Source organism: Pteropus vampyrus, unplaced genomic scaffold, assembly GCF_000151845.1.
Source record: "Pteropus vampyrus isolate Shadow unplaced genomic scaffold, Pvam_2.0 Scaffold6, whole genome shotgun sequence".
Classification (NCBI taxonomy): Eukaryota; Metazoa; Chordata; class Mammalia; order Chiroptera; family Pteropodidae; genus Pteropus; species Pteropus vampyrus.
Window position 1 is genome coordinate 10,237,116 of NW_011888787.1, and position 19,496 is coordinate 10,256,611.

The 19,496-nt window shown below is 38.4% G+C and overlaps 1 protein-coding gene across 1 annotated transcript; it reads right to left on the reverse strand.

The window, feature by feature from the left end:
* Window positions 1–6,738: 6,738 nt before the first annotated feature.
* PRMT6 (protein arginine methyltransferase 6) lies at window positions 6,739–9,070 on the reverse strand. The gene has a single exon (XM_011368162.2). It carries the CDS (start codon window positions 9,044–9,046, stop codon window positions 7,916–7,918), a length of 1,131 nt encoding a protein of 376 aa, XP_011366464.1. The 5' UTR covers window positions 9,047–9,070; the 3' UTR covers window positions 6,739–7,915.
* Window positions 9,071–19,496: the final 10,426 nt, after the last annotated feature.

Below are 19,496 nucleotides of genomic sequence, written 5' to 3' on the forward strand. Positions count from 1 at the left end.
CCTAGTCTTGTTGCTCCACTGACTGAGGCAGCATCAGCAAATGTTATTACAGCAGACATTTGTCCTTCTAAAAGTTAAGGGTCTGTCAGTATTCCATTATAAACTCCAATTTTCAGGGGTTTATAACTTGGCTATTTTAAAACCACATCAGGCTGAAACTTACAAGTAATAAAACATTTAAAAAATAGTTTTAATGTATTTTTTTCAAGATCTAGTTAAAATATTGCCTATTTTTTTCTGAGCTAAAGTGACTTACAGTTAACATATTATAAGATAAATGTTTAAAAATAGTTTTACTTTTAAAGTTTCTGGAAATAATTACACCTTATAATAATGTCACATTTCATATGTATAGATTAGATATGAATGACCACAAACATCATACTGAAGCAATTTTAACACCTTATAGCAGAACTTGGCATATACATTACAATTTTAAATAAATTTCTTTCCAATAAAACTTGTAAATTGGTTAAGGTCTTCTGAGGAACAATAACATGTTCAATTTTATTTTATTATTATTTTACCAGCCAGAACTGAGTCTCAAAGTTATTGTTCAATTAAAAACATTCCATCTTCTGTTTGGAGTACAGTATTTTGATTTCCTTTTAGTAATAGAAATATCTAACAAATGGATGCCAAATTCATCTAAGGCCTTTTGTAAAATCAGTTAAGCCAGAAATTCCACCTTAAAAAATAAAAATACTCTTTCCTTATGAGGAATAGAAAGAAACATGGAAAGTTTACAAAGAAAAAAACAATCAAATACTATATGTTGGGTAAGGGAGAGCAACCATCCCATTTGTCCTAGCTGAGCCCAGCTACGTTCTGACTTGTGATCTGCTCCCAGCCACATGAGTCAGTCCAGCCAAGATCAGCATAAGAACCACTCAGCCAATCTACAGAAAGCAATTTATGCGAGAAGCATAATCTCTTAGTATAGTTAAGTGGATCCTATGCTTTTACACTAAAAACAAAAGAATCCTTACCTCAAATTGTAAAAAGCAAAACACAAATTACATAGAGATTAGATATCAAAATTTAAAAAATTAAATAATGAAAATAGAAGATAATTTGGGAGTAATTTCTCAACTTTCAATTAGGAAAAGCCTTCTTAATCAGAAAAGAAACTCAGAAGCAATTATGAATAAAATAAGTAGATTTGGATTCATTAAAATGGAAAAATTCTCAATGACTCCAATTAATGAAGTGAAAAAAATTAAATATATTATAGCACATATGATAGATGATAGCTATAAAATCTGAGAGAAAAATGGGTAAAATAAACACTAAGTTCACAGAAAATGAAATGCAAAGGGCCAAGGAATATTAGGAAAGATGCTCAACCACAAAGAGCTAGGGTAATAAAATTTAAATAAAAAAATAAGATTAATAAAAAATAGGTGAGTCAAGATATCAAGAAACATATTTTCTCATATATCTTTGTTATAAATATGTATTTTGACAACCTTCCAGAAAGCAATTTATCGGACTTTGTTAAAATTGAAAATAAGCAAAATACTTAGGGAAATCTATTCTATAGCTATAGATATACCAGTATGTAAGGTAATATTTATAAGAATATTAATTTATCATTTATTTGTTAATTGACTAATTTCTTGAGTGCATAAAAGAGGATTCTGTTCTCTATAGAATGTAGATTTTATTTGGAGAAAGTAAATATGGAAGCAAAGAAAGGAACAAAATAATTTTGGTTGATAGTGTTATTTGGAGAAAAAAGATAATTAAGTAAATTAAAATTGTAGAAGACAGCAAGATATAATTTTTATAAAATTTCAAAAACAAGCATACATAAAAGTTGGAATAGAAAAAGTCTAGGGGTGAAATTATGGGTGCTATATTATTTTTTTCTTCTATTTTTCTGTAGTATAAAATTTGCTATAAGCAGCGCATATTATATTTTTAATGAAAAATACCATTGAAATAAATGAATTGTTTTTCAAAATAGCTTTTAGTAAAATTCTGTCAAAATATGCTGTTATGTAGCTGTGGTTGCTATCTCTTACTATTGTCTGTCATAAGCACACCTTTGAAGAGCTTTAGCCACTCAGAGCACTAAGTGAGAAGATTCTGTCTGCTTCCCATCCCAAAAGAAGAAATAAAGACTCATGCTAACTAACCCCAAGTGGACTAGGCCAGGATGATCTCCTGGCATAGGCCGAACAGCATAGAGCTGACAATGAATAAAAGAACACACAGGTTAGTAATTTTTTCAGTGGCTTTTTGACAATTTTATGGGATCATGTCCACTCAGAGGAAGAGAAAATTGGCAGGCACCTACTTGTCAAACAGTAGTTAGGAAGAAATCTAAATAAACTGGTTGCCAAAACATAGTTTTGGGAAGGAAGCTTTCATCAGCCTTAATGAATTATGTCTTGGTTTCATTTTCCTTCTTTGTCATAATTTTTAGTCTTCCTCTTTTGTTCATGGAAATCCTGAAAACTAAGCCAATAATTCTGAAAGCCTTATCAACACTTCTATGTGTCTTATGCTTTGCAAAATTTTATTTCTAGAGATTCAACCAAGACCTCTTTGACAAGCTTCATTCTGTGTGCCAGTGAAAATTGACAGACCCAACAGAAGGCTACAAACTGACAAGGAGTTATAATAGTAGCAAGCCCAATCATTTGCACTGTCCATCAGTGATATTATCAGTATCCCAGAGATTACTGAAATTTCTTTGTAGACAGTAGAAAGCTAACTACAGATCCTGATTGAAAAGACCTCTCTAAGGAGCACTTGTTTTTCAAGACATTGTCCTTGTCTAGAATGGTTGCTCATATAAGTTCCATTTGGTTTATAAGATCCATTTGCTCAACGAATATTTATTAAATACCTGCTTCCTGCCAGATGTTTTCATCAAGGGATAGACAATGGTAAACAAGAGGGACGACAAGATTCCTGCTCTTACAAATCTTACAGTGTGAGAAAGACAATAAGGAAGTAAATAGCGGAATTTCAGATAACAAGGGAAAACAGTTACCTATCGTGTGTATCATGGTAGTCAAAGAAAGCTACTCTGAGGTGACATTTGAATAGAACTGAAAGGTGAGAAAGTGTAACATGTAGTCTAAAGAAAGATGTTCCAGGTAGAGAGTACCTAAGGTAGGATCTTGACATGACTGAAAATCAGCAAGATTCAGGTCCATTCCTTCGTTTTTAGTGAGAAGTTCTAATTCTTCCATCATGCAATGACCCAATCCTTATAATAGCACTTATCTCTGTGATTCGTCTGCATTGCATTATAACACCACTTATCTTTGAAAAGCTGAGATGCTTGCTCTACACTTAAGACTCAGCTTCTTCAGGCCAGGGACCTTGTCCTGTGCTTCTTGATATACCAAAATTAAAAACAGTACTCTCATGTAACAAGCATTCAATAAACACTCACCAATGATCATGAACTGTTGTAAATGACCTGTGCTGTTGTCATGTCTTCAAGGAATCACCAGCATATAGACGGTACACTATTTAAAGTAATGAGACTGGGTAAGATCGTCTAGGGAGAGAATAGAAAGAAGTGTAAGTATATAATGGTCATGTCTTAATATTTATTAAAATTCTCTTTGTGTTTAGTTAGGTCTAAGATTTGTTTCACATGCCTTTTTCTACAGGCAACTATGACATTTTGAGAAATAGTCTTACTATAATATCTTTCTTCGTATTATTACTTTAAACTGTTTGAACTCATTTTTGGAAAATGTTTAGCAATCTACAATTCTCCTTAATATTATGTTTAAGATTCAATCATGGCCTATCCTAGGCTTAGAAAGATCTGTACAATATTTGAAGTTTTCTCAAGATTGTCTATATGTCCCAGTTTTTCACACGTTCAGAAATCCTGATTCTTCAAAATGTAAAATGCTGTAGGTTGGCTAAATGAATGGGCTGCCATCAGCTATCTGTTCATATTAACAATGAGAGAGACTGAATTTCATAAGAAATAAAGAAAGGCCTATCTCAAGATCCTCTGGCCCTTTCTCTAATCCTCCCTTGCCCTCAGAACTTTTGCAGCTTTTCCACAAAGTAGGAACATATTTTAATGCCAAAAAGTATTAGGACAAAGATACATAAATGTCAACAAAACCTGTAGTATTTATTATGTGAGAGGGATAAATCAAGGAAAAAAATGGGGTATGGAAATAGAGCCAGTTATAAAGCTAAAAAAAAAAAGAGCACAAGTGAGCTATAAATTTGGCTCAGCTTTCTAGTAGCCAACATGAGAAGAATCTTCTACCCAATATACTGTGTCCATTTACAGGACATTGATTTATTTTTGGGACTAACACCATAAATAAATTTTTCTCTGAGATCTCATAATCTATGTGGTAATATTTTTTGCACCTGGGAGAAATTTTAAGGATGGACTTGGTAAGAGGGCGGGCTTCTCAACCCTGCTACGACAGAGGTAAGGTTTAGTTGAAACAAAATCTTTCTAGGTTAAAGAATGTATGCAAATTATTGATGCAGGTAATTTTATTCCCCTACTGTATCTCAGTTCTTTGAGGTTAGGATTTGCTTACCTATCACAGAATTGTTAGGTAGTTGGTGTTTATTAAAGAATTCGATTAATGAATGCTTCATCGATGCCTCTCTGCTCTCCAGCACCATAAACCTATGTATAGCCCAAATGGCAGAGTTCACCTACTTTTGCTGCTATGTTGAGGATTCAGTTTCCTAAGGACCTCAGAAAGAGCACCACATTTGATCAGCTCTGTTAGGGAAATAGGTACAGGGGTGTTTCAATGACTGCTTACTATCTGTCAGTCTTGAGATCCTATATGCTGAAGGTGGCCTTTTAAGATCTTTAGATCTCCAATAAGATTCCCTTAAATAAGAATTTTTCTCGCTTTCCTTCATTCATCAAAAGATAGAAACTGCTGTCATCCAATCCGGAGGTATGTACTTTTTTAAAATTAAAGTACACAAGGTTAATGTAATTAAAAATCGATTTTTGTTTGTTTGGGGTAAGGGATTGAATGCCTTGTGTTCAACTGTCAAGAATTAGCTATGGATGCTTAGGTGAATTCTTCGGTATCTGTGTAACTTTTCTCAGTATGTAAAGATAATTACCTGCCCTCCCTAACACCTACACCATCCCAGTCTTTATCTCATTATTGTTCATCCATTTTACTTTCTGGTTTATCCTATGAACATACCTATTTGGAGGCAGAAACTGTTTTGTTGGTTTGTATCCTAAGTGCTTATCACAGTGTTACATTGTTTACTCAATAAAATGTCCGTTGGTCCAGTGAATTAATGGAAATATTTGTGAAGTTTCACAGTGCTAAATAAATACAAGCTATTCAAGGAAGGCAGGTAGAACTTCGCCATTGCGTTTCTCTCCTTCGGGCTGGTAAATCCTTCCCGCAGCTCAGACAGCCCTAAGTTATCAGTACCAGTTCATACAGAGATTAGATAGTGCCTGGATGTCCATGCGTCTCACACTCTCATCCTTCTGGAAGTGTCCTCACAGCAAAGGACTTGGGCTTCCTTTGGATCATCTGGTGTTCAATGTCACACATTGCTTGTCATATACGGCCATGCTGATACTGTCAAACAAGACCTGTAAGAAAACCAAAATGTTGCATATTTATTCTGTGGCATATTTTGTATGTGTCCAGTTGCTCCGGGTTTGCATACTATTTTTCCATAATCACAACTGCCAGGAGATACTGAGATCTTATGATGTTCCAGACACTACACACTTACATGAATTAACTCATTGTTTCCTCACATTTCTATGGAGAAGTTTCTATTGTTATCCCCAATTTGTATGAGAGCACTAGAAAAAAATAGGTATTTTGCCCATAGTCACATAGAGTGGTAGAGTCTTGGATTCTGCATGAGCTGTCTGGCTTCAGCATCCAAGCTTTTAACCACTTTGCAATGCTGCCTCTTGACTAATTGCTTTAGTAGCTTTATTTCTATAATTCATTTTTCTTTTGGGAAACAGTAACGGTAAGAATTTTAAAGCTTCCTTTGCTTAATTATGAAATACTTACCTTTTACTTCTATAGCTATCCAAAGTTATAACTGGTGTTCTCTTTGTGTGCTTATGCTGGTAATGAAAACTCTATAGTATTCATATATTTAAAAAACATATTTTAAAAAAATGAAATTTGGAAGATGGCTTTGTTTTCCCATACAGCAAAGCGATTATTATAGCAAGCTAAAAAAATATATATATCAGAAACCTACTTAAAACCACACAATAAAATTCTAAATAAATGTTCAACTTAAAATATAGTTGACCCTAAAAAACAGAGCTATTTTATACCTCTACCTTAAACCAGGCATAGTTTGCTATGACTCTACCCACTTACAGAGGCTGTTAAGTATCTTGACATCAAAATGGTGACAACTATAACTTCATTGCTTGTTACTCAAGGATCTTGTAAAGTCTGATTTTGGACTTTTATGTTTCCCTTCATAATGGCAGATCTCATGTATTAACATCAAATTTTAGCAAATTAGTTATAATACTTAAGTACTTTAATATGCTATGAATCATAGCAGAAAACTCGTATAAACGAGTATTTCAGAAGCTCAGCTTTTCACGTTTTCTATTAGCATACAAAAGCTAATAGTATGAAAAAGCCACACACTAGGCAGTTTGAATTACTCTGAAGTTATATTCTGAAGGGGTTTTAACACTTTCTTAAGATCTGACAATTTAAAAAGCAAAAAGCATTATAACAGTACACGACTTCTTACTTGATCTATAAAAATAGAATGCCAATGTTTTATTTGCCACAGGGATAAAGGAGGGAAACATTGTGAAATAAATTTGATAAAATGACTCACGCTTCATTACAAATGATTTTCCTAAATTCACAACTTTCACATTTGGCTGAGCTAAAAAGAAAGAAACACACACTAAAAAAGGAACTTTTTCTTGATGTAAGTAGGCCAAGTCACATGATCCACCTAAATAAGGGAGTTTTGGAGAATGAGTGAACTTTTCTCTCTGGGAGAATATTTTCCTTAATTTAGTGAGAGTAAATAATTAACCCATGGTGATAAACAAGCCCTTGAGTGAAGTCCTGAAATGTCCTCTATCAGCCTGTTACATTAAATTACCCAAAAATGTATTATGGAACATACAGAAAACATTTTCTTAGTTGTCTTAATAGTAAAGAATAAAAAACTCCATACCACTTCACTGTCTTTCTCGTCCTTTTTTCCTAAAAGTACCTTCTAGATTCCTTAGGCTGTACAATTACGTATAGTCTATTTTACTAAATGGTGTAATGTGTTCATCAACTTTAGCACCCTATGGAAGTGTAATGAGAACAGGATTATCTAAACTGCTTCCTCATTCTCCTCACCCTCATTATAGTAAAGTGAATTTTAAAAACCGTGAGGAAAAAGTGCAGTAGCCCAGAGGCAACGGAGAAGGCGGGGAATTCAGAGAATGAGACACTACGGTTCTAGAGAGATAATAAAGTTATATTAGAAATTTATGGAGTCTAAACTCTTTTTTACCCCTCTTCCTGCCTTCTGACTTGGATAAGGTGTGAGGTGTCAGGTAAGTGCATGGAGCATTCATAATCGGATATATTTATTCCGTATTTTTTTTCCTGTGAAATGAAAAAAAAAAATAGAACTACAAGTGCTTGGTACCACATGTTTTGCGGCTTAAAAGCCTAGTAATAAACACGCTGTTTCCGTCGTTGGGGGCATCGGGATCACTTTTTTAATAAATATCGCCAGAAGAATGAATCTCCAAGGGAGCCTGAAGTCACTCTCCCTCCCCAGGAGCCATGAGGTAAAAGGGAGACAGAAGATAATGCCCCCTACTTGCAGATGGGCTCTCCCTTTCTCTTCCGACCCGCCTCCGCCTCTACCATGGGGGTCTGGCCGCCCTGGGAGTTGGGAGAAAAGGCAACGCTCAGTCCTCCATGGCAAAGTCTTTGGTCTTTTCCTCCTGGTCGCCCACTTTGTAGCGGAGCTGCACGCGCAGGAGACGGTGGTTGTCTCGGGAGGGCAGCAGTGTGATCTCTCCGGAGATGTCCGTATCTTGCTCCACTTGCACAGGCTCGTTCAGGTAGAGGAGCGCCTGCTTCCAGTGCGTGACCGGGTGAAAAGGCGAGGTGGAAAGCACCAGGGGTTTCTCCGAGTCCCCTCCGGGGAAGGTCACCTGGAACCAGATGGCAAAGCCGTGCATGGGTGCCGAGCCGTAGCAGCTGAAGCGGAAGCGTCCCCCTACCCCAGCTTCCAGCTCCTGCTCCAGGCCGGCGCGGGCCAGTTCCAGCTGAGCAAAGCACTGCGGCTGGGCTAGCACATCCTCGCCCGACAGGTCCTGCACCACGATTTCCGAGTGGCCCATAATGCAGCGCGTGGCGAAGCTCTCCAGGCAGCTCATGTCCACACCATAGAGCTGCTTCACCTGGCTCCAGAAGCCTAAACGCAACTCCAGCATCTGGTCACTGATGGGCGCCACGAAGAGCTCGGCAGAAGCCGGCAATAGAAGACCGCCCTCCTTTAGCCACTTGGTTCGCGCGTGGAGCACAGAGCTCAGCATGGACTCATGCAGGAGTCCGTAGCCCATCCACTCGCTCACGATGACATCCACCTGCTCCGGCAACTCCACCGTCTCCACCGGCCCCGGCAGGACGTGCACCTGATCTTCCAGCCCGTTAAGCCGCACCACCTCTCGGGCCTGTTGCCAGATGGCGCTGGCCTCCACCGCGTACACGCGCCGGGCCCCTGCCTGGGCACAGAAGATGCTAAGAATGCCGGTGCCCGCGCCCACGTCCAGCACCGTCTTGCCACGCAGTGCTGCCCAGTTACGCAGGATGCCCAGGCGGTAGGCATCGGTGCGGACGCGGTCCGCGATCATCTCCTCGTGGACGGATATGTCCGAGTAGCACTCGTAGTACAGCTGGTCCCGCTCCCGCCTACTTCTCCGGGGTCGCAGCAGGAGGGCCGCCTCCGCCTGCTCTCCGCCATCTTTCTCTTCTACTCCCTCCCCTCCGCCGCCGCCCCCCGACTCAAGCTTTCTTTTCTTGGGCTGCGACATCTTGGCGGCGCGGACTAACTCCCGGCGGGCGTTGCGCGGCTTCGGCTCCAAGAAACAGGGGCTTCTGGGATTTGTAGTGCGCGCTCGCGTCCCCACTTATTGAAGGGTTATCAAGACAGTACCCAGCGTTTCCCAGGAGGTCTACTCTTTTACCTGCTCTTTTAGTGTCCTGGGAACCCTTTCCCACTTAACGATACTCGCATCGTATGATTCTTTACGTCCCCCTTCCCTTAGACGTCGATCCTCTTGCTTTCACTCCCTTCCTAAAGTGGACACTCCCACTTTAAAAATCCACGTTTTGTCTTTTCTGCTCAACTTCCACTTTTTATCCCATCGAACTATCTGGGCGGCACCCTTCACACATTAGCTTCTCACCTGGACAGTTGCAATTTTTAAAGTACTCCAGACGTTTTTCTTTTCTGTTTTCAATAGAGTTAGGGTGCAAAGCAGTTGTAAACGGAACATTAAAACATTTACAATGTTAAACCTTGATTCTGATTCCAGTGAGACCACAAATTAATCGAATAATTAGGGCAAGTTATGTAACTAATCTTGCCTTCAAATACCCATTTATCTACCAACAGCAAGGAATCTTGGTTACCATCAAAGGATCATGTTTCTGGTCTCTTAGGAGAATAGTTACTTGGCTTTTAGTCCTGCTCTGGTAATTCTGTGGCTCATTCAAAATCTTGAAAGCTTTCTGACTCTAGAGCAGTTGAAAAGCTACAGTTGTGTGTTACAGTTAAATCCATTGCCAGGTGTGCCCTGGTCACCAATTACAATTCCACCCCACCCCACCCCTGCAATGATAACTGAATCCTTCGTTCCTTGTGATCACTTTTCCACTGCAACGCCTTATTTGTTTTCTTGTGTATCTCAGTCAATTATCAGCTGTTAATCTCTCCCCTCCTTGCTGTTTATAATAGAAATAAAATATATTTTAAAATATGTGTGATGTCTATATGAGTGTTTTCTTAACAAGATGAGAATAAGTTTTTCCCAGCTTAAAAATAATCACATAAAATTGACGTTTATTTTCTTGTAGTCTCAAACTATGTCTGTTTAATTGATGGGCCTGTATTCCTTATCTGGGAGGAAAGTTCTTTCATCCTATTCTGAATATTAATCCATCATTTAATGGAATAGGTTTATTGCCTTGACATCTTCAGCTGTACTTCTAAAGGCTCTTATTTTCTGGCTGCTCATTACAATCTTCTGTGGAGCTTTTTAAAAAATACCTATGCCTGTGTCCCCACCTCAAACTAATTAAATCAGAACCACTCCAGTGGAATGGGTACATACAGTTCTAAAAGCTCCCCGGGAAATTTAAAGGTGCAGCCAGAGTGAGAACCACTGTTTCTCACTAAAGTGATCTTAGGTAAATGTTGCCTCATTATTTTCATTGGGCAAATTATCTTTTTTCAGTGGCCTGGGCTCAACCATTTAAGGCTTAAAATCCTCATGCAATTCCTCTTTCTTTCTGCCCAGTTTAATTTCTTGTTTTAAGAAAATAGAAGCACAGAGCAGAACATGGGATTCAAATTGTAAACATGATCATTTTCATGTATTACTTCTAGGCTGTTCCGTAGTGTGTACATCTCCCATTCTTTCCTTCCTCAAAATCTTTTCCTTCCTTTTTAAATCCATTCACTTGTCTGTCCAATTTTTAAATCACTTACTTGTGGTCTCTTTTGAGAAAATTCTGAATATAAGTTTTGTTGGTTCTAGCTCCAAAATACATCTGAGTCATCTTCTATTTTCATTCTCCACTGCAACACCCTTGTCTAATCTTCCATTTTCACTTGCCTGTAAATCAGTCTCCTGTGAGATCTCTCAGCTGCTAACCATACCCCTATCTAATCCATTCTCCATATAGCTACAATGAGTTTCTTAAAATGTTTTATTTTTCAGTTATAATTGGCATACCATGTTAAAGTGTACAACATAGTAATTACACATATTACTTACAAAGTGATCACCCTGATAAATCTAGTACCCATCTGACACTATACATATTACAATATTATTGAATATATTCCCTATGCTGTACTTTATATCCCTGTGACTTTTGTAATTACAAATTTGTACTTAATCCCTTTCCTTTTTTCATCCAACTCCCCACCCCTTCTCATCTGCCAACCCTCAAAATGTTCTCTGTATGAATTTGTTTCTGTTTCGTTTTTTTTTTTTTTCCTTTAGATTCCACGTGTTAGTGAAATCATATGGCATTTGTCTTTTACTTCACTCACCACAATACCCTTTAGGTCCATCCACGTTGTTGCAGATGGCAAGATTTCATTCTTTTTTTAAAGCTAAGTAATATTCCATTGTATATATGTACTAACTCTTCTTTATATGTTCATCCATAAATGAACACCCAGGTTGCTTCTATATCTTAACAATTGTAGATAATGTTCCAATGAACATATGGATTCACTTGTCCCTTCAAAGTAGTGTTTTGGGTTTCTTTGGATAAATATCCAGAAGTGGGATTACTGGGTCCTTCTATGTCTCTTGTTATACCTTTGTTTTAAAGTCTATATTGTCTGGTAGTAGTATTGCTACCCTAGCTTTTTTTTTCATTTCTATTTTCATGAAATATATTTTCCATCCCTTTACTTTTAGTTTGTCTCTTTCGATCTGAAGTGAGTCTCTTGTAGGCAACATATGTAAAGGGCTTGTTTTCTTATCCTTTCAGCCACCCTACCTTTTGATTGGAGCATTTCTTTTCCATTTGAAGAAATTGTTGATAGATACATAGTTATTGCCATTTTATTATTCATATTTTGATACATATTTTTTTTTTCTTAAAGTTCTTCCAACATTTCCTTTACTACTGGCTTGGTGGTGATGAACTCCTTTAGCTTCTTCTCGTTTGGGAAGCTCTTTATCTGTCCTTAGATTCTAAATGATAACTTTGCTGGATAGAGTAATCTTGGTTGTAGGTCCTCAATCTTCATCATTTTGAATGTTTCTTGCCAATGTCTTCTGGCCTGCAAAGTTTCTGCTGAGAAATCAGTTGACAGTCTTCTGGGAGCTTCCTTGTAGGTAACTAACTGCTTCTCTCTTGTTTCTTTTAAGATTCTCTCTTTGTCTTTAACCTTTGACATTTTAATTAGGATGTGTCTTGGGGTTCTCTTGTTTGGGACACTCTGTGCTTCCTGGGGTTGTATGTCTATTTCCTTCACCAGCTTAGGGAAGTTTTCCATTATTTCTTTAAATAGGTTTTCAATTTCTTTATCTCTCTCCCTTCCTTCTGGTATCCCTATGATGTGAATGTTGGTGCACTTGATGTTGTCCCAGAAGCCCCTTAAACTATCCTCATTTTTTTTGGATTCTTCATTCTCGTTCCTGTTCTGATTGGATCTTTTCTGCTACCTTATCTTCTACGTTGCTGATTTGATCCTCTGTTTCATGTAATCTACTATTGATTTCCTCTAATGTATTCTTCATTTCAGTTACTGTATTTTTAATTTCTAATTGGTTCTTTTTTTATGTTTTCCATCTCTTTTGTTAAAGTTCTTACTGAGTTCATCTACTCTTCCCCTAAGTCCATTGAGCATCCTCATATCCAGTTTTTTGAACTCTGCATCTGGTAGATTGCTTGTCCCCATTTTGTTTAGTTCTCTTTCTGGAGCTTTGTGCTATTCTTTCATTTTGGACATGTTTCTTTGTCTCCCCATTATGGCTGCCTCCCTGTGTTTGTTTCTTAGTAGAGAGGCCGTATGTAGTAGGTGTGCTGTGGGGCCCAGTAGCACAGCCTTCTCTCATCACTTGAGCCAGGTGCTTCAGGTATGTGCCTTGTATGGGTTGTGTGTGCCCTTTTGTTGTAGTTGGGCCTTGGTTGCTGTTTGATCATCAGTGGGAGGGATTGACCCTTGGGCTGATTGGTTGTGAGGACTGGCCATGACTATACTGGAGGAGCTATTGTTCAGGAGCTGATTCTATAGAGAAGGATTCACTTTAGTGAGGTTCTGGTGCCTTCTGAGTTTGCCCGAGTTTGGGTGTGTTGTCCACAGATATAGCCCCAATCTGAAGTGACCCACTGTGTATGTGGGTGCTGGGGCCTCTTGGGAGGGCCCTGCTGCAGACAAGATCAGCCGCAGCCTGTGTCCTAACAGGGGCCACCTGACATGAGCCACCAAACAATCCACAGTTGGCTGCCACCTGCTTTGGGCTTAGAGGTGCCTAGAAAGGCCAGGCTACAAACCAAGACCAGCTGCCGCTATTGCTGTGCTTGGGGCTGCTTGGCAAGAGGTACAGGACATGCCGAGGTCAGATGCTGCTTGTTTGGGTTTTGTGAACCTTGAGAGATTTTAGGAAAGTTCACAGCATGAGCCAAGACCCACTTTTTGTATGGAAAAGCCACTGGAAGCGGCATGGATGGGCCTGCAAGTTGGGAGGGGCGGGGTCTCAGGGACTTACCTGAGCAGGGCAGCCAGTGTAAGCTACTTTGATGGAGACTCTGATATGGTGGCTGCCTGCCTCTGCAGGCTGGAAGGTGAGTGGGTGCAACAAAAGAACAATGGCTTCTGTCAACACCTCTGAGAGAAAGCTGCCAATCCAGCCCTCTCCCTGAAGCCAGATGATTCAGTTCCTCCCCATGTGTCTCTGGCACTTTTTGAGCAGCTGCCTCAGCTCTAGAGCTCAGAGTCAGTCCGTCAGCAAGTAAGTCTGGGTGCTGGCCCTTTAAGAGGAATATCTGTGACTTCTCCAGCCCTCCATCTCACTCACCCAGAATCTCCGCTGGTTTTCACAGGCATAGGTGTGAGGACTTCTCTTCCTATCACTGGAGCCCTGGGCTGGGGAGCCTTGTGTAAGGCAGGGACCCCTCGCTCCTCCAGGTGGACCTCTGCAGCTGAGATATCCCTCTGGATTCTCAACTGCCACACCGGCCTATGCGACCAGCTTGTTTGCATCTCCACCCCTCCTGTCTCAAGCTGGCTGCTTCTGTGTGTCTCCAGCTGTAGGACATCTGTTCAGCTAGACCTCAAGTGACTCCCAATGATGGCTGTCTTGCAGTTTAGTTGTAACTTTGATGTGATCGTGAAAGGAGGCAAGCATGATGCATACCTACTATGCAATCTTGACCAGAAGTCAAGAATGAGCTTTTATAAACCCAGATTGAACCAAGTCATTTTATAATAACTTCCTGTCTCATCTCATACTACTTTTCTCACTACCTCATTGAGCTGAAGATAGAATGGCCTCTAATAATACACCTCTTTCTTGTCTCAGTTCTTTATGTATGCTTTTCCAGAGCCTGGAAAATTATTTTTCTCCTTAGCACTTCAATGGCTCCTTCTCATCCATCAGATCTCAGATTAAATATTATGCCCTGAGAAAGGCTTTCCTTGGCTACTTTAAATACTATTTTCTAACCCAAGACACTGTTTATTCTCTTCATAGCTTTATTACGATCTGAATGTATTTAATTTATTTGTCTTTTTGTTTTCTATAAAATATAAATTTCAAAGAGAATTGGATTTTTGTTTCCCCGCTCTTGTGGTTCTCAGCACTAGAATAGAGTCTGGCACATAGAAAGCGCTCAATAAATTGTCTTCAGTAAAGACTTGTGGACACAATCACATTGTTATTCATAGGGGGAAGAGAGTTTGGCTTTTTGTAGTTCAGTATGACAACTTGACTCTTTTAAACTCCGAGATAAATCCAGATATAGATCGAATTTAAGATGCTCCCACATGTGAGTCGTTTCATTTTCAAACACTCTTGATCTATCTGGATTGAATTATGGTAAACCCTAAATATTATGCTCAAAGTAGAGAAAAAAATGGCCTTTTCCCTTCCGGCACTTTGGCTTGATTGGAGAGGGATTCCTTCACTCATCTTTTCTACTATACTGAGTTGTTTTAAGTAGGAAAAGCATTCAGATCATAGTCCTTCTCTGAGCATTGCAGCTCAGCAGAAAACCTGGATGGAAGAAGAGCTGGAGCTGTGCTGGCAGAGTGTTCTAGATGTTTTCATTTCAGTGGTCTACGCCACATCTATTTAATGTTCAAACCTTTTGTCCTCTCATCTTTTTTAGATAGTATTCAAATGTTATCATTTATCTGTAGCTTTTTCAAACAGTCTGTGACCTGATAATACTTATATATAACTGTTTTTTTTTTTTCATTTATCGCATTGTATCAGAGCTATTTTTCATTTTTATATTGAGAATCTAGCATGTTGTGCTGGAATCTGAACCATTTCTGAATTCAAGATTGTTGGTGCCGAGTATACACAGGGTCATATGTTTTGTATGACTGGGAGAACCATGATCAGTTAGTTTTCATGCATTTATCCAATCATTCATTTATTGAACAAATATTCTGTACTTATGGTCTAGAAACAGAACATAGCAATAAACAAAAAGACAAAAAACCCTTTCTCCCAGGAGCTTATATTTTTCTGTTACTGTTATATTATCTATAAGCAAATTATTTTACATAAGCAAATTATTATACCACTTTTCATTCTCAACTTTCCTATATTTTTTTATTTTGGGTTTACCAATGTGATTTCCTTTCACAAATACTTATTTCTAATTTCTTTTCCTTTTCCATTTGAAGATGTTGTTTAAAAATGTATCTTAAAGTCTTGTAAGGCTTGAAAGTCATTCCTTCAGGATTTCAAGAATTCATTGTAATTCTCAGTGTGCGTTGAGGAAGGGTAAAGGACCAATGACATGAAAATGTTAAAAATATCTCTTTAATATGAATATTCATTTAAAAGTTTAGTTCTTACTATTCTGCAGTTTCTTAGAAGTTGCCGGCATAGAAAGTGGCACTTGTGTCAAAAAAAAAAGTCCTTTATAGAAAATGAAGACAAATTTTTATATTTAAACAAATTGGAACATCAAACAAAAAGCCTAGGCATTGTTATTCTCTTGATGTGTACAGTGTCTTTTAAATCCATGGTGTATTGTCCCAGCTATTAAACCTAATACTAAAACAGATGAATAGCAAATTCATAGCTCCTTGATGATATTATTGTGAGTAGTTATAATTCTTTTAAAAAGTGTTCGTACTGAATTGTTTAGGAAGTGGCAATAGGGATATTAAGAACATAATATATAATTATCAATTCAGTTTAAATTTATTGAGCCCTCTTAGAGTATTGAATATGGCATTTTAACAATATCAAGTATAAATATTGGTATGACATTTTAACAATTTCTACTATAAATCAGGCCACTGTAATGAAAACAGTACAGAAAAAAAGGAATGTAGATTATAAAATGGGAGAAAACCCATGTATCAATGCGTCTACGGAAATAAGCATTTGCTCACCTGTCCCTTGAGTAGTATGAATCAGGTAGCTTCATGAAAATCAAGTATTAAGCCTTAAAATATAATTTAATAATATCTTTTTCTCTCTCCCTCTTATGGAAAGCTTCAATATGAAAAGAAACCAACTATTTGCTTAATCAGACGCTTATGTTCTCTTAGTATTTTGCTACTGGAGGCCTTTAAAGTACACAGAAGTAAATATAATCATAATGGTTCTGTGGTTCGAAAAGTGTGACTTCTAACCAATAGCATCAGCATCACCAGGGAAATTGTTAGAATTCTACAATCATGGACCTCACTCTATATCTAATGAATTAGAATCTCAGGGATTGGGGCTGAGCAGTCTGTTCTAACAGCCCTTAAGATGACTCTGCTCTACACTGAAATTTGACTTCACTAGACAATTTGAAGAGCACTGGGACCAGTGTGAAGCCATGTAGAGTTGATGGAATGGAGGGTCTATTATTTTTCCTACTGCTGTGCAACAAATTCCTAATTTAGCAGCTTAAGACTTTTTTTTTTTTTTTTTAGTCTCCTAGTGTCCATGGGTCAGGAGTTTGGGCTCTGCTTCATGGGGTCCTCTGAAAGGCTACAGTCGAGGTGTGGGCCAGGCTGCATTCCTTTCGGGGGCTTGAGATTCTCTTCCAAGCTCAAGTGGTTGTTGGCAGAATTCGTTTCCCTCTTCTTCCTGATTGTCAGACAGGGGCTACTTTCAGCTCCTAGAGGCTGCTGGCGGTTCCTTGCCACGTGGTGCTCTCCCAGGCTCTCTCACAACACAGAAGCTTACTTTTGACCTCAGGGAGGGCCCTAGTCCAAATTAATCTCTTGCCCCTGCCTCCTACCCCTACCAGGATAATCTTTTTGATGACCTCAAAAATCAACAGATTTGGGACTTAAATCACATCTGTAAAATAATACTTTCAGTTGGAGAAAATGTCTCAGGGTAAAGAGACCAAAGGTGTATTCCCACTGAAGCTTGATAAATATTGCAAAATAGCTGCAAATAAGTCTATGTTTCAGAGAAGTATGTGTGTGCCGTGTGCCGTGTGGAGATGACAGGATCAAATAGATCAGAAACAAAGTTTTGAACAAGCAGTGCACCATACCCGAGCAGAAAACTTTAATGCAGCTAGCTGCCATTTGCCTCAATCACCCTTGAGTTTCTGAACTTTGTCATGTGAAAAAGTATATCTCAAATCATGGCTTCTTTGTTAGTCTGTGTCCAAGAAGAGAAGGCACCTGTAATTTTAATCCAGGCTGAGCTGAGCCAAGCCGAAGTGAACTCAGGAGAACCTTGCAGACTGCAGCTCTCATGTAATGAAAGTAAGGAAGAAAAACTTTTGTGAAAGCCATTGAGATATTGCGGGTAATTTGTTACTATAGCAATAACAAAGCTGAACTAATACAAATATGTATACAGAATGAATTATCATTATAGAACCACTACCCAGATCAAGACTTAAAACATTACCAGTGCCAGAATTGTCACTGTGTCCCTCTAACACTATATTTTTCCTCTTTTCCAAATGTATGTATCCTGATAATACCATGAAAGTCAGTGATCTGAGTTTTGAACTTTATATACATCTAATTACATAGTATGTATTCCCTTGTGTCTAATATATTTTACTCACCATTATGGTTGTGAGATTCATCCATGCGACTACATATAGCAGTATTTTTTTCACTTTCATTGCTCTATTTTATAGTATTCCATTGTATGAAAATTCATAATTTGTTTAACCAGGCTTCTGTTGATGCATAGACCCTCTGAGATGGAAATAATTTCTATCAGGAATTTCATAGTTCTTTTTTCTGTACAGGTCTCTTGACTCTTAATATAGTCTAAATAGTTTATTTTTATTATATATTAAATGCCTAATAATTGCTAAAAGTTAATATATATTTCCCATGTGCTAGGCATTACTTAAATGTTTTATATGCATTATTCATTAATTAATCCATTCAACAAATATTTACTGAACAACTAATACTCTGTATCGAAAAGTATAGGGGTAAACAAGACAGCCCCAAATCTCTATTTTTAAGTAGTTTACATTTTAGGGAATAATCTCTAATTCTAAAAATCTATGACATGGATATTATTATTCTTATTTTCACAGTTTGGGAAACCAACGCGCATAGCAACTAAATCCATCTCTTATTTATCTTTTCTATTCGATTGTGAACTCCTTCTAGGCAGAAACAAATTACCTTTATCTTCCCCAGTGTCTAGTGGAGCACCATGCATATAGTAATAGTATTCATTATTTTGATGAAGATGAACATTTATTTCATGCTTTCTATACACTAGAGACAAGCTCTATGGTAGTATCATTAACCTCATTTAGAAATCAGAAAATAGGCAAAAAGAAGCCAAGGGACTTGTCTTTGGTCTGGATTCTTTTGCTCTATACCAGCGGTCCCCAACGTTTTTGGCCTCAGGGACCGGTACTCCTATTTGATGATCTGAGGTGGAGCTGAGGCGGTGATGCTAGTGCTGGGGAGTGGCTGCAAATGCAGATAAAACTTTACTTGCTGGCTCACTGCTCACTTCCTGCTGTGCGGCCCGGTTCCTAACAGGCCGTGGACCGGTACTGGTCCATGGCCCGGGGACTGGGGACCTGCTCTATACTATGTATGTAGAAACTGATCCATGTGGTTGCATATAACTGTAGTTCCTTCATTTCCCTCACAGTATAATTTTCCACTCTCCAAAGCCACTAAGCATACACTATGCTAAACCTACGAATGACTTTGCATAGAGAAGGTAAGTGAGCTCCTCATTTCTCCCATCTCTGTTCTGCAGCTACTCCATTTCTATACACCAGAGGAACAAAGCACATGAGACAGTGTGTTTTTATCTAACCTTTGCATATGTTTTACGTGGAAGAGTTTGATGGGTAACTATGCTATAGTGGACCGACTATATTTCAGAATTTTAGTTGGTTTGGTCACTTATTATTGAGTTTCTTCTACATACCTAGCACTGGGCTGGGCTTTAGGAACAGTGAGAAGGAGTCTCAGTGTCCACCTTAAAATGCTCACAATTGTTGGAGAGTGTTACCGAGAGGAAGTGACTGCTAGTTGACCCTTGAGCTGAACCTGGGCATTAGGGAACTCCTGGACCCTCCTCTGGCCTTGTAATATAGTTCCGC